Source organism: Scleropages formosus, chromosome 10, assembly GCF_900964775.1.
Source record: "Scleropages formosus chromosome 10, fSclFor1.1, whole genome shotgun sequence".
NCBI classification, from domain to species: domain Eukaryota; kingdom Metazoa; phylum Chordata; class Actinopteri; order Osteoglossiformes; family Osteoglossidae; genus Scleropages; species Scleropages formosus.
The window spans coordinates 3,980,794-3,995,139 of NC_041815.1; the positions used below are offsets into that span (position 1 = coordinate 3,980,794).

General features: G+C 43.7%; 1 protein-coding gene across 6 annotated transcripts in view; it reads left to right on the forward strand.

Moving 5' to 3' along the window:
* The first annotated feature begins 3,116 nt into the window (after positions 1 to 3,116).
* Positions 3,117 to 14,346, forward strand: part of LOC108941639 (protein furry homolog) — a 71,030-nt gene continuing 59,800 nt past the window's right edge. For 4 of the 6 annotated variants that reach the window (XM_029255229.1, XM_029255230.1, XM_029255228.1 and 1 more), the window contains exon 1: positions 3,117 to 3,501. In XM_029255229.1, the coding sequence (XP_029111062.1) occupies positions 3,351 to 3,501 (151 nt within the window). In that variant the 5' untranslated portion in view covers positions 3,117 to 3,350. Of the gene's footprint in view, positions 3,502 to 9,517; positions 9,775 to 14,346 lie in introns of those variants that run through there. The other 2 variants (XM_029255231.1, XM_029255232.1) reach the window with 1 other exon arrangement.

Here is a 14,346-nt window from a genome sequence, read left to right on the forward strand (position 1 = left end):
TCTAGTTAGTTTACATGCCTCGTTAAATACAGTGAAATTGAAATACAGGCACTCCTCACTTAACGACCTGCCTGTTTAACGACCGCGCGGACTTACGACCAGCTCTCCGACCAGTCGGTATTGTACGCTGTACGGGAACTTTGGTCGTGGAAACGGCAGTGCGGCATCTCAGCGTCAAGCATCTCATCTCGCATCACCCTTTCTCAGTCTCAGTCTCATTCCCACAGTCGCTCAGTATTCACTACACTAGCGTTCGCAATCTCCACGACTGCATATTTTATCCATAAATTTGTACTTTATTGTGTACCCCATAGTACAAGATGTCGGTGAAAATATACTAAATATACTATAAATATACTAGAAATGTTATAAATGGTGCAAAGGTGACATAAAACAATATCTAAAGATGGTTGACACAAACCCACTACCAGTACAGTATGCTTGAAATATCGGTAAGGGGCGGCTCCTCGCTTATCGACCAATTCGCTTAACAACCTAGTCGTAGGAACGGAACTCGGTCGTTATGGGAGGAGTGCCTGTACATCCCAAAAAAGGTTGGCGATATACTTGATAGGGTGTCGCCTACTGATTCTGTGATCCCGCTGGGGTCCTTAACCCTCTCATTTAGAATAATGGAGATATGTGGAAAGTTGTGGTTGGGAGGGACAGCTTGCCACTCCTGAACTTCTGTGCCAGGCAAGCACTGTCATTAGAAACATCCATCCAATTTCAAAACTTGTGTAAACCTTGGTATATAGGAATAAAGTGAAACTTTTCCATTCTTATCTTTTTTTACTGTTTTTTGAAGTAACAAGTCCTAGAATACAGACCCAGAACACTTGAGTAGCCAGACCAGGATGTTGGCCACTATCTACTATCTTTCTGACCATGTTTGGAGATTTTACAAACATTTTTAAAAAATGAGTACAATACCACATTTCAAAGCAACAAGAAAATTATATAAGGAATGGCAAAAAGATTTACGAGCATATATGTGGATTCCTTTGAAACACTAAAATGTATTAAAAACACAAGAATTACTATCACATCTTGGTTGACGCATGAGAACTGGTCAAAATGAGTTCTCTCAAGACATTTCCCTCCAGTTTTCTCAAGACATTTCCCTTCACTTTGAATATACCTTTAATTCTGGTTTGTATTTTATAAGCATGGAGCTTATTTAGAACTTGATAGTAATTTTAATTGGGCATAATCCAGGTGCTATCTGAACAAGTGCCTTAGGTGCAGGAAAACTCGACTTGGGCTCTCAAAGTTGCCGTCGTCATTACTCTGCTTAATCTATGGTACCTTGTTCACATCCCCGCTTTATCCTTCAAAAATGTGTTTGTAAATGTGTGACATTCTAGCTTAAATAAGCCTTATATACCAGCTGCAATATAATAATTAATAAGTAAAGGCAACGTTTTCTGCTCTTTTTGGCAATGATCACAGCCTTAAGTGTTATCTTTTGCACTTTGTTGGTAGGTGAGAGTTGTTAAAATAATGTTTTATCATTTTATCTTAGCATATTCTATAACTATGAAAACAGAGGAAATGGTCTTTCAAATTCCCAATGGGTGCGTGTTTTAACGTCAGCAGAAATGTGAAAAGGGGACTGAACTCATGCTGACTTTCCCACAAACAAGGGTAAATTTTCCCATGTTGTGTTTGATAAAGTGAAATGTACACTGGATCCTTTATGCTTTCCTTGTTACATGGCTGACCTCGTGAACAGGGGCCTTGACTGTTTTGATTCGTATCGCAGAGCCTCATTACAGTCTGAACATTTCCTGTTTGCGGTATCAACATTAAAGCAGGGCTGTGGGATTTTTCTTTTTTTCTTTTGGGGAGGAACAGCCAAATATCACCATTCTGTACAAACTGGGCAATTTCTTACAGTCCACAACCCTATCTGGCACCTCTATCTCACAGCACCTGGGTGGTGCGAGGGGACGTGGGTCTGATCCCCACTCAGTCTGTGTGGAGTTTACATGTTTCCCCTTGTCTGCAAAGGTTTCCTCTGGGTGCTCTGGTTTCCTCCCACAGTCCAAATACATGCTCTTCAGTGTTCCCCCATAGTGTGCGAGTGACAGAGAGAGTGTGTTCCACTGATGTATGGATGAGTGACCCAGTGTAAGTAGTGTATCTAGCAGTGTAAGTCATTGCGGTGAATAAGGTGTGTGGGCTGACAACACTACAAAGAGTTCATTGGAAGTTGCTTTGGAGAAAACATCTGCTAAGTGAATAAATGTTCTTTTTTTGCAGCAGTCTCTGAAAGGTTTTCTGTCTTTGATAAAAAGTTAATGTAAAGTGTAAATGTTCGTGCATTATAACTTTAAGAACATGCCCAGATCAGTCCTTTGCACAGCTACTCCTGTAATGTAACGGAAATGTTCGTGTATCTCAAAAAAAAAAATACTAGGAAGGTGATCAGGAATCGTCGATATTCTGAAAGTTTTATGCAGCTGCACGTGTGATGAACATTGGTTCATATGGTGGAAACAAACAAACTGTACTTAAGAATCACTCGTCTGCATCTAAGTGTCTCTTTTTCCTAATGTAATGTACATATTGTATTTTCTATGAGATGTATGTTGCTTTGGAGAAAAGTGAATGATGAATTATGAATACACATAAATGTAATGTAAATGTAGTATTGAGTAAGGTAATTACCCTAAAATGCTCCAGTAAAAAAATTACTCTGCTGTTTAAACAGGTAAATCACTATAAGGTGCTGAACATTGTTATTTGCATTGGAAAAAAGTGTCAACTAAATGAATAAGTTTAAGAAACAGAGAGGTTAGGCCAAAGGAGATCTTGTGTGAGGCTTGTTGTTGAAGATCCCTCCTCCAGGGGTTCGATGGTTCTGCTTCGGCTCCGCAGCTTGGTAAACTCCCTCGAGTCCTTTCAGTGCTTCCCCTCACTCCCTTGTCTCTGCCTCTCTCTCTCTCTCTCTCTCTCTCTCTCTCTCTCTCTCTCTCTCTTTCTCTCTCCGCATGTGGTCCCACTGGGAGGAGGTGGGGCCACCCTAGTAATCCTACACCTGCCCAATTCCACATACACCGCTGCGACTTGCTCAACTGCCCCAACAAGCGCGGGAGGTTAAAACACGTCAAGCGAGCAGGGCTGGAACTAGCAGCCCTTGCCTGTGTCCTCGCACAGTGAAGCTCTCTGTGCTGGGGCGTGCACACAGGAGCCGGGACACAGATCCGCGCTGGTAGGGGGATAGAGAGGCGAGCCTCAGCTCCCCAGGAGCAGAGTGAAAGGTGTGCTGAACAGGAGCCTCTGTGATGCCGCCAGGGCTTAAAGTTTGAAGGTGCCTTTTTTCTGCTTGGGCTCCAAGCCAGTTCATGATGTTTCGCGAGGAGCTGGTGCTGAAGTGTGCTCCGGAAAGGGAGCCGGGCCCCGTGCTGGTACGCCTGGCCAACTTGCCCGAGGGCCAGTTCCCTGCCGGGAAGTTCAAAAAGATGCGCTCGAGGAAGAGACCCTCCATCCTGGAAGGTAAGCTCTGCTTGAACTCGCCTCCCAAACTCCCAACACCAAGCAATGGTCTCCTTCTGGATTTTTAAACAAATTAATGATTTTAAAAAAAAAAAAAAAAAAAAAAAAAAATCCGCTTTTTTTAAAGTACTTAATTCAAAATTTAAGAGCGATTCTTACATGTAAACAAGCTAAGCCAATATGTAAGCTGATTAATACCTGGGACTACACTTCTGACCTACTTCTCTGTGTCGCTAGGAGTTGTCACCAGCGCACCTTTTCAGCTGCTTTACCTGGCCATTGTATGCGCAAAGGAAGGCAAATAAGACTGGGAGAGCGTCTGAAAAGCGCGCTGATTTTAAACCGAAATGGTCCACAGAGAGCTGTGGCCTCACAAGGTCGTGACGTTGCACCACTAGCTATCTCTTTTCTTTCTTTCTTTCTTTCACTTTCATTTTGATGAGCTGTGGGGCTCGGCTCTTTCTCCATCCCTTTCTCCTCAAGTCCTCAGGAACGGTGTCCAGGTTTTTTGGTGTTACCTAGAAAGAGACCTGTGTTTGTATGAGCGCTCTGGGATTTTTCTTGGTCGGTTAGTTTGAACTGCTAAATCACACAGCATGTTTACAGTCTGTATGAGGTGCACAGAGATTCTTGGGGTTAGAGTTACTAAACTGCATTTCCCTGCCTGCAGCAATACTGAGGTCAAGGTTACCAGTCTGCAAACTTTCTACTGTTAGTCAGTTATTAACTAGCCATTAACAAATTAATAAATAATATAATAGCACAACTACAATAATACATTTAGCTGATGCTTTTCTCCAAAGCAACTTACAGTGTTAAGGTTACAATTATTTCTCTATTTTTACAGCTGGGTAATTTTACTAGAGCAATTTAGGGGAACTACCTTGCTCAAGGGTACTACAGCCAGAGGTAGGAATTGAACCTGCAACCTTTGGATCCAAAGGAGGCAACAGCTCTAACCACTATACTACCGGCTGTCCCTGTAATAATATTATTATTATTATTATTATTATTATTATTATTATTATAACAAATTTAATAAGGTCTGGGTGGGTTTCCTTCAGGTGCTCTAGTTTCCTCCCACAGTCCATGCAGTGCAGGTAGATTGGTGATGCTAAATTGCCCGTAGTATGTGAGTGGCTACCCTGTGATGGACTGGCATCCCATCCAGGTTGTACTCCCCGCAGCATTGTGCCCAATGCTTCAGAGATAGGCTCCAGTTCACTGTGGTCCTGCTCATGATAAGTGGTTATTGAAATTGGATGGATGGATGGATGAATGGATGGATGAATGGACGGATGGACGGATGGACGAATGGACGGACGGATGGACGGACGGATGGACGGACGGACGGACGGATTGTAATTTGGACATGCGTATACTGAAAAAGCTTTGTGGTTTGGGAGAGTGGAAAAGAAAAGCCAAGAAGGTGAATGAGTGAATGCTCTCACAGGTACGGTGAGTTGGGGGTGAGCTGTGAAGAAATCAACTGAGTGGAAGTGCTCAGTCCTGAGCTGATCAGACATGCCTTACATTCCAACTCTTCACCGGAGCTTGAAAATGCTTTTAATAAGCACTTAATTTGGCTATTTAATTGGTCTGCCACATCCCCTCCACGCAGAAGGCAAAAAAAAAATATCAAATTGGAAACATGCGCAAGACATCTTTGTATTTTTCATAACCCAATATCTGTAGCAAATCCATACAGACACATATATACATTGAAATACTGTTACTCATAACACAATGTTACTTTGTGTTTTTCTGTTTGGAATCACAGTTTACAACTGTTTAGATAGGTAGGTTTTGCGACCCCAAAGGAAGTCATTCTAGAGTGTGTTTCTGTGGAATTATCATATGCAACCATAATGTGAATGGGCAGTGATATTAAAATGAAAGCAACAGTGTCTGTGTGCAATAGTGACTGCGCTGAACTGAGATCAGGACTGGGGATGCTGGCCACTTGATAATTGGGGTTGCTGGACATTTGGTTATTGAGGATGCTGGTTACATGGTTACTGCCTATCCAGGTTACATTGTGTTTTCCAGTGTTGCTCTTGTTTCCATAGGTACACGGGTCCTTTCATGTAAAGCAGCTCACAGCAAAAGCAACTTCCATTAAACAAGTACATATTTGCTAAGGCAGACCATAATGAGGACTTTGGTTAAGCTAACAACAGAGCAGCCCTCATCAGTTTTGAATGACCTACCGATTCTTTCACTTCTGACAGTGTAGGTAGTGGAACAGCGGCAGGTACCAAGCCGGAATGTATAGACGCATGTCCGGGTGCACGAATGTCAGTAATGCTAATGTCGTGCATCCGCACAAGTGCGGTGCTATAAAACTCATCCTAGTAGTCAGTGTCCTTGTATCCTGCTGAGTATTGGGTCAGTGGCATGTGCGACAAAGTGGGCCAGCAAGGTAATGCTCATGCTGTAATGTGCAACAGGATTTCGCTGGATGTGTGTCATATGGTTTGAAGTGAGCGAAATCCCGATCCGCGCAGGTTGGGAGGGGGTGCAGGAGGAGCCGGCCCGGACTCTCAGCGCCAGGACTCCGTGATAAACCGAGACAGCTGAAATATTTGTGCTGTTATGTATTTCTGCAGAGCGTGGAGCAGCGTTGGTCTGTCCAGCGTCAGGCTGAGAGGGAGGGAGCCTATCGAACAAGTCCCGGCTCCTCCGCCAAATATTTAGGGCTGTGGAGAGCTTGTTGGAACAGGGCAGTCCGTTCCTGAAAAACCCAAATGCTTGTCCTCATAAAGCACGGTCATGTCTGGCAGTCTAATGTAGACAGAAAGTGAAAAAGGTTGCTTCCTTTCCACTGTCCCACCTGGCCCTACACTCACTCATTTATAGGTTTGTCTCACCTAATGCCCCCCCACCCCCAACCCCAACCACTGTATTCTGTGACTGATGTTTCATGGTGAAAGTGCATGACTAGGGTATTGCATAATCGTCTACAGGATCTGACATCATCTGACAAGGTCTGAACTAACTCGGGGCCGAGACGGCGCCTTCCAGTGCAGGGGACCTCAACTCCCCTGGGGGGCCCTGGTCTTGTGATTGGCTCTTAAATTAGCACATTGCAGACACCCATGTTTATCTCTGCTTCATAAGTGCCAGATTTGTAAGAATCTATTTTATGGTATAAAAAAAAAGAACCTTAACAATGAATGAGGTGTCCTTATTTGAGTATTCTGACAAAACAAAGTAGATAATAATTGTGCCTTATTTATTTGATTAAGAAATGATGCAATAAATTATTCTGCAACGTGCCACTGTCTTTCTGTTTCGGAGAATATAATTAGAATACTGTTTTCCCTCTTTTTATACAATTTAAGTGCTATGTTTATTATGTGATAAACATATGTTAATAGAAACCTTGTGTGAAGTTATTTTAACACAGTGGACATCCAGAAGGTATTAAGTATTCAAGATTCAAGAGTTTATTGTCATGTGTACAGTAAACAGTTTGTTACACCATACAATGAAATTCTTACTCTGTGAATCCTCTCAGCAGCCTATGACATAAATTATACGGACATAAGGAAAGAAAAACACAAGGTGTAAATCACAAATTACAAAAATTACTGTTAGTGCAAAAATCACAAATTTACAAAAATTGCTATTAGTGCAAAAATCCAAGAAACAAAGTTATATGCATATATAAAGTGTGCAGTGCGCAATGTAAACATGGAAGACGTACATGTGCAAAGTCCTGCAGAGGTAGATTGGGTGAATTTGCAGTTGAAAGGGGGTGTGTATTTGTGTGCGCAAGGTATGCGGAGGTAGTCTGTGGTCTCTGATGTTATTGGCGTTGTGGATGTGTATGCGTGTGTAGGAGGTATGGGGGGTAGTTGAAATTTTGGTATTTTAAGTAGGTATTTTGAAATGTGTTGTTTTTTTTTTTTTGTTCTTGAGTACTGCTGTTATGTCAGGGCACGTTCATGAATTAAACATTTGGGAAAAAACGAACAAACTGTAGGTAAATTTTTGCATATGTAGTATGTTTAGCTTTTTCCATTCTATTGCTGTAGCTGAAAATATTTGTTTCATTTTTTAAACATACATATTTGGCTGCAAAACTGAACAACAATGTAATAGTTCTCTCATAGAACTTATGTGACAGAAATGGAGGGATCGCAGTCTGTCAGTGACCCATTGCATTGTGGGTTTCCAGCCGCAAAAACCAAGAGACCATTGCAGTTATTGCCGTCACACCTGTGTACAGTCTGCTCCCGCATAAATCTCTGGTTCATCCTTTGCCCCATAATCTGTGGTGACTGTTTACTTTTTTAATGTCTCTTCAACCGTGGGTGTTATAACATCTCCAGACCTGTGTTTCAGGTTCTGTCACGATCGCCAGCGAACTGTTTCCACACTGACGTTCGCTTTCTTTAAATTGACAGGAAATAACAAGGAGGTTACAGTTTTCATGGAATCCAGGCACCTTGTGTAACTCAGCTATATCAGGGTGTGTGAGAATGTTCTAGAAATCATTTGTTTTCCTCTTGTGGTAAAGGTGACTGTGAGTGTAATAGCTGTTATGTAAATATGACATATTTCCGCCCCTGGTCTTTTTTTTTCCCACCTTTCTGTGCTGTTATGCTAAATGTGTTCTGCACACTTCAACGTGCACAGAAAATATGTTAGCATTTCATACTTTTGCCTTTACAAAGTAAACTTTTTATACCTGTGAATCCCAGTTGTGCACAATTACAGCAGATTTCAAAGACCTGCTTTGTCATGGTTCATTGAAACCCCATCACTGAGCTCAGCAGGTAGTGATGGTGGTCAGGGGGAGGTGCTGCCAGTCTTGTTAGCTATGTGTCAGTTCTTGAGTTGTCCCTTTGGATATGGGTTCACATGCATCTCAGTCTGTGTAGAGCCTGCATCTTCTTATGATGTTCCCTGGGTTTCCTCCCACAGTCCAAAGACATACATTTCGGGTGAATTGGTGACGCTAAATTGTCCCTAGTGTGCGTGTATGAGTAAATGAGTGTGTGATTGCCCTGCAGTGGACTGGTGTCCTGTCCAGGGTGTTCCCTGTCTGTCATGCTTCAGACCATCTCAAACCTGCATCGCATCAGCAGTTATTGTAGGATGGATGGATGGTGTCAGGAGGAACTAGAGAAGAACTTATGAGTCATGTTGTTGTCCTTATAGATTTTATGTAAGGGCTTCTAGGTTTTATGTAAGTTTCAGGTGCAGTTGTTTCTGGAAGAATCCAGTGTGTCGTGATTGTAAATGAAAAAATGGTCCTTGCCACCGTTTCTGGCCATCTGTAGCACTCGTTTGCCTTCTGATTCCCCAGTGGACCAAGCACTTCTTTCCTCTGGCACCTGGCAGGGCTCAGATTGGCACAGACTTCATCTTTCGATAATGGTGTGAACATGATTTCTCCTAAAGAGAGTCCAGGTAGCACTGAGCTCCACAGCTGAGGAGGTCCTGATAGAAGGAGGAGGAAGATTCTCTTGTTCTCAAGCAGAATGAAAACTGAACTGCAGCTGGGAAAAAGCAGAAGTTGCTTCAGTCTCAATCTCGTCCTTCGCTGCGGCATCGGCAGTTAGAGGAAGGAAGACCTTAAAATGAACATCTAAATGTGGGCGATTAATAATTGTGATCTCAGGAGTCAGATTTACTGAGCTGAGCTCTGAGGTTCTTTCTGTGATCCCTTTTACACACACATTCCCTTTGTTTTTCTCATCCTCCTGCTCCTTTTGTTCCCATGAAAAGTGTGTGCGCGTGTGTGTTTCTGAGAACAACCCTGCAGGACCAATACAGCCCTGATCAGCTGAGCTCCTAAATTCTCCAAGCGGGAGAGGTCGGCAGAGCAGCGGCCGACCCCAGAGTGTCATCGGCAGCTATTATTACCCACTCTCTGCTAAGAGGATTGGTTCCCAGCCTCCCTGCCTCTACGCAGTTATTTAAAGGCAGCTGCGTTGCCGCCCACCAACTGCCGCACAGAGAGAGAGAGAGAGAGAGAGAGAGAGAGAGAGAGGGAGAGGGAGAGGGAGAGAGAGAAGGAGGGGGCTGACTGCCAGGGACACAAGAGGAGGAGGAGGAGGGGCAGATCAGTGGCTGTCCATCGGTGCTTCCTCGCCGCTTCCTCTCCCGGGTCGCTCCGAGCTGTTGACAGGAGCCCTCAGCCCGCCCTTGCGGCCCCCCAGTGGCGACAGTGCCACACGCTCGCCGCGACCATGGCCAGCCAGCAGGATTCGGGCTTCTTTGAGATCAGCATCAAGTCGCTGCTCAAGTCCTGGAGTGGCAGTGAGTACGCTGTTGGGGCAGGGGGGGTTGGCGAGAGGGCACCTGTGTTTGTTTGTGGTCGTCTGGTCCTGGGCGAACCCACACAGGCCCGGCACCCCACCTCAGGTGGACAGCTGGTTAAGCGCACCGCTCTGCACATGTGTATCACAGACTTCTTCCGATTCCCTCTCTGTGTTTTCTGTCTCTCTTTGTCTGCCACCGTATGGATTCCGGTACCTTCCGTTGTGGTCCGAAAGTGAGACATTTTAAATAGCGCTGGTTACATGTGGGGACTGTGTAATGCGATTAGATGGGGCACAGGATGATCAGCCTCAGCGGTGATCTCTCTCTTCTCTCTCTGCATTCGTGTTTGCGCTCATCAGTTTTCTGTTTTGTTATTTTGTGTGAATTTGACAAGGATGCAGGTGATGCTGCTGGTCTTGTACACTGATGAGGCTCTTTTGGCAGAGGCAGGGAGTGGGGGCAAGGATGCTGCTGTCTACAGGAAGTCTCCTCTGTTTATATTTTGTTCCGCGTAGCGAGCTCCCAGTCAGAGACGTAATGCTGTTATGTAATGACATTGAGCGGCTGAAAGGTTTCTCTATCTCCATTTGATTTAGCTGGAGCATTAGTAGCACTTTACTGCAGCACTCTTTCCTGCCAGCTTTTTCCCCTCTCCAATAATAATAATAATAATAATAATAATAATAATTGTTGTTGCTGTTGTTAAACGCTCTTTTCTCGTTTTGTTCCTTTGTTACGATCAGCCCTGACTATTGACTAAGTACTATAATCATTTTGTTGTTTGTTTTAAGCAATTGCCTTATCTTGAAGCCTTTTAAAAGAGGGGCAGCAGGTGGAACGGTGGCTAGAGCTGCTTCCTCTTAACCTGAAGGACCCAGGTTTGAATGTCACCTCCTGCTGTAATATCTTAAATCGATGTGCTTGCTCTAAATTAATAGAGTAAAATTACCCAGCTGCATTGTAACCAGCTTTGGAGATGAGCATTAGCTAAAAAAGTAAGAAAAAAATTTATTTAAATACAAATTAAAAGGAATGCTCTCTGTGCAGTAGGATATGTCCCTCTGGATGCATGGCATGTTTTAGGTAAAGGGTGACACAGCGAGTAGCACTGCTTTCTCACAGCACCTGGGCGATGCAAGGGGACATGGGCTTGATCCCCGCTCAGTCTGTGTGGTGTTTGCATGTTCTCTCTGTGTCTGCGTGGGTCTCCTGTGGGTGCTCTGGTTGCCTCCCACCTGTGGTTCAGGTTCACCCATAGTGTGTGAGTGACAGAGGGAGTGTGTTTCACTGATGTATGGATGAGTGACCCAGTGTAAGTAGTGTATCTAGCAGTGTAAGTCACCGCGGTGAATAAGGTGTGCGGGCTGATAACACTACATAGAGTTCATTGAAAGTCGCTTTGGAGAAAAGTGTCTGCTAAATAAATAAATGTAAATGTAGGTAAGTGAAGTGCTCAAGCTGGCATTGCTCTGTGCATTCTCAGGATGGTCAGCGTCACATCTGTAGTGTGATGAAGGGCCAGCCCTCATGTTGCTCTTGTTTTTCTTTGCTCAGCTCCAGGCCGCACCTCAAGGACAGCCTTCTCTCAGCCAGTGAGCTGGAGTGATTTCAGTGAGTGATTTCAGAGGGAACCAGTGTTTCGTACTCCAGCATTATGTGTGGCAAGGACACAAACAGTATTTTTTTCATTCAAAAGAAATTCTTATTATAGTTGTCATCGTTGTTCTTGTTGTTGTTTCTGCTGCCGCTTTACCCAGAACCTTTATCCTAGGTGACTTATCGGGATAATGTATTGAGTTTCTTTATATGTTGTGTTACTTTTTTGAAGGAACACAGGTTGTAGTGGCATTATACAGACCAGTGTAGGTATTACTAGCAAAGTAATCATTACAACAGGAAATTCAGGGAAATAGGTTGTTCTTTAACCTAACTCATAATGGGGTTCTGTACCTTCAAAATGCCTGAGGAAGTAGAAATTTCTATTCTTTAAGGGACAACTCACTACCTTCAGTTTAATAAAATGTATACATTTTGAGCAGTATTTCAGTATTTCACTGCCTGCTTTCATTAGTCAAAAAAGTGAGTATAAGAGTAAGTCTTTATGAGAAGTGAATAGTGTCCTTGTTTTCTACCTTTGAAAATGAATCAGCTCATAGTACTCAGCCAGTAAATGTTCAGGGGTGTGGTGCAAATCACAGCGACACATTAACAGCAGGCCTGTGTCGGCTCACTGGACCAGAAGGGCGCTCGCTTTTGAAGAGAAAGCCCTGCGCCACAGATTTAATTTATTAATTTATTCATAAAGACCATGCATACCTTACACTGTATTTCGTAGCTTGCTGCCAAGGTCTCATTGAACACTGTGTGGGCTGTTAGAGCACCAGCACCAGGTCCAGCTTAGGCACTTGAAATTGGTTCTTCTAACCTGGGCATCTACTCCGCATGGTGTTGTCACCTCTGGGGACCACTGGGAAGAGGTGTGTGTGTGTGTCTGTGTGCGTGCTTGTGTGCATGCATGGGGCATTGTCTTGCAGGCTGCATTGTCCTCCTGGGAGCAGCTCCATGCTGAGAGGTCTTTCACCCCAGCGATGATGTCATGCCTGTCTGAGTCACATGGACCTTCTGAGCCTTAATCCACAGCCCAGCGCCAAGAGCCACCAACCAGTGCTCACAACTTCTGTGCAGAACCACACATTCCCTCTACCCAAAGCATTCAGACAGAAGCCCCATTCTCAACACAAATTATTATTATTATTATTATTATTATTATTATTATTATTATTATTATTATTAAGCTCATTGTTGGTTGTGATCATCCCTACTTGTTACTTGAATTTGTTTCCAAAAATCAGTTTTGGTGAAGTCCATTTCTCAAGGCTTCCTGGATTTTTTTATAACATCACACAGAGATGTATTTATTGTATTTATCTTTGGCTGTATACTGTCTGGGCTATAATTACATGCACCACTTTGTTATGTTGGTCTGTCCACATTTCCACATTGTGAATGAGGGGAACTGGAAATTTCACCGATTGTGGCAGAATATGTTGCTAGTCTATTGTCCTGTCCTCTGCTTTGCCTCGAGCACTGAATCAGTGGGTAGTTCATGGTTTATGCTATGTAAAGTATATTGATAAATGTTTGCACAGTCAGTATGGTAACCTAGCTAAGCAGTTTTGATAGAAAGCTTAATTTAATGTTTAACTTAATGGTTGAGCAAATGGTTGTGTTGTGTAATACTGACTGGTGAATTTGTTTTATTCAATAAGCTAGCTTGATAATTTGCTTATTGCAAATATGATCTTTTTTTTCTTACAAGAATTTAAATGGCAGCAAAATGATGCAGCAGGACCCCTGCCACACCACAGTGCTTGGGCTGTTCAGGTGTAGGTTTGAGTTCAGCTCAATCTGTGTGGAGTTCTCCCCATGTCTGTATGTGTTTTCTCCAGGTGCTCATTTATCCTTCCACTCAGAGACGCACAGTTCAGGTCAACTGGATGCTCTAAACTGCCCGCAGTGTGTGACGGTGTGTGAAATTTTTCAAAACTGAGTGAGTGATTTAGAAAATGTCCATAATAGGTATCCTGATCTGCTTATGGTTGCCTAAAGTCAGCTACATGGGTGCACGTAGCTGACTTTTACTTTTCATTCCATCAAGCAGCTGTAATTATAATTCTGAATACATGATATCATTTTAGGTTACTTTTTAAGCTTCAATTTGTCAGATCATGTCAATTATAGTGGTTTCTTGAGTAGCTTGGCATGTTCATGAGGTGCAGGATAGGTTCATCTGTTAGGGTGTCCTGTAGCCCAGGATAAATATAGCCGCTCAGCTATGCTACGGTACGCGTCGGCCCTCCTCACTCTGCCTCTGGGGCTCGGCTAAATATTCCCTGGCTGACCTTCACTCTGTGCACCAGTGAATTGCACAGCAAGAGTAAGCCCCGGCAGACCACAGATCCATAAGACTCGCAGCACAGGGAGCAGCGCTTCACAGAGCAACCATGGTTCTGATGTCCATGAGCAACGAACCTCATGCTGCTATGGTGGTTGTGGAAGGCGCTTTCTAACTGTTACTGGACAGCCCTGGATACACGCTCCTCTGGTTTTGCTCCGTCATGGAGGGCTTTGCCATGTGTTGGAGCAAGGCTGGCGTCATCAGGTTCATCAAGGGCCTGGGTAGGTGGGGCCGTTGGTGGACACTGGGGCATGACTGCATGCTCCTGCATGTTAGAAAGAGGTTGCATGTTAAACTGGAAGAAACTTCTTTTAAATGGCAAGGCAGGGGTGTGAGGGAATTCAAAATGTTGCCCACAGTATACCCCCATCACCCATGTTCACAGAGGAGAGTGCGTCCCACAGCATTCGCCAGAGTGTTTACTTTGTGTATTTTACAGTCCGTTTGGATCTCAGTTTCAGGTTGATGGGTGAAGTAACCCACATGTTTCTACACAGCTGTACTGTTACTCAGTTGAAAATTCAAACGTTGTTTTAAAATGGGTAGACATTTACAATATCCAGCTTTTGCAGCCGTTTTGTGTGCTTTATGATGTGGGCTTTTTAATCGTG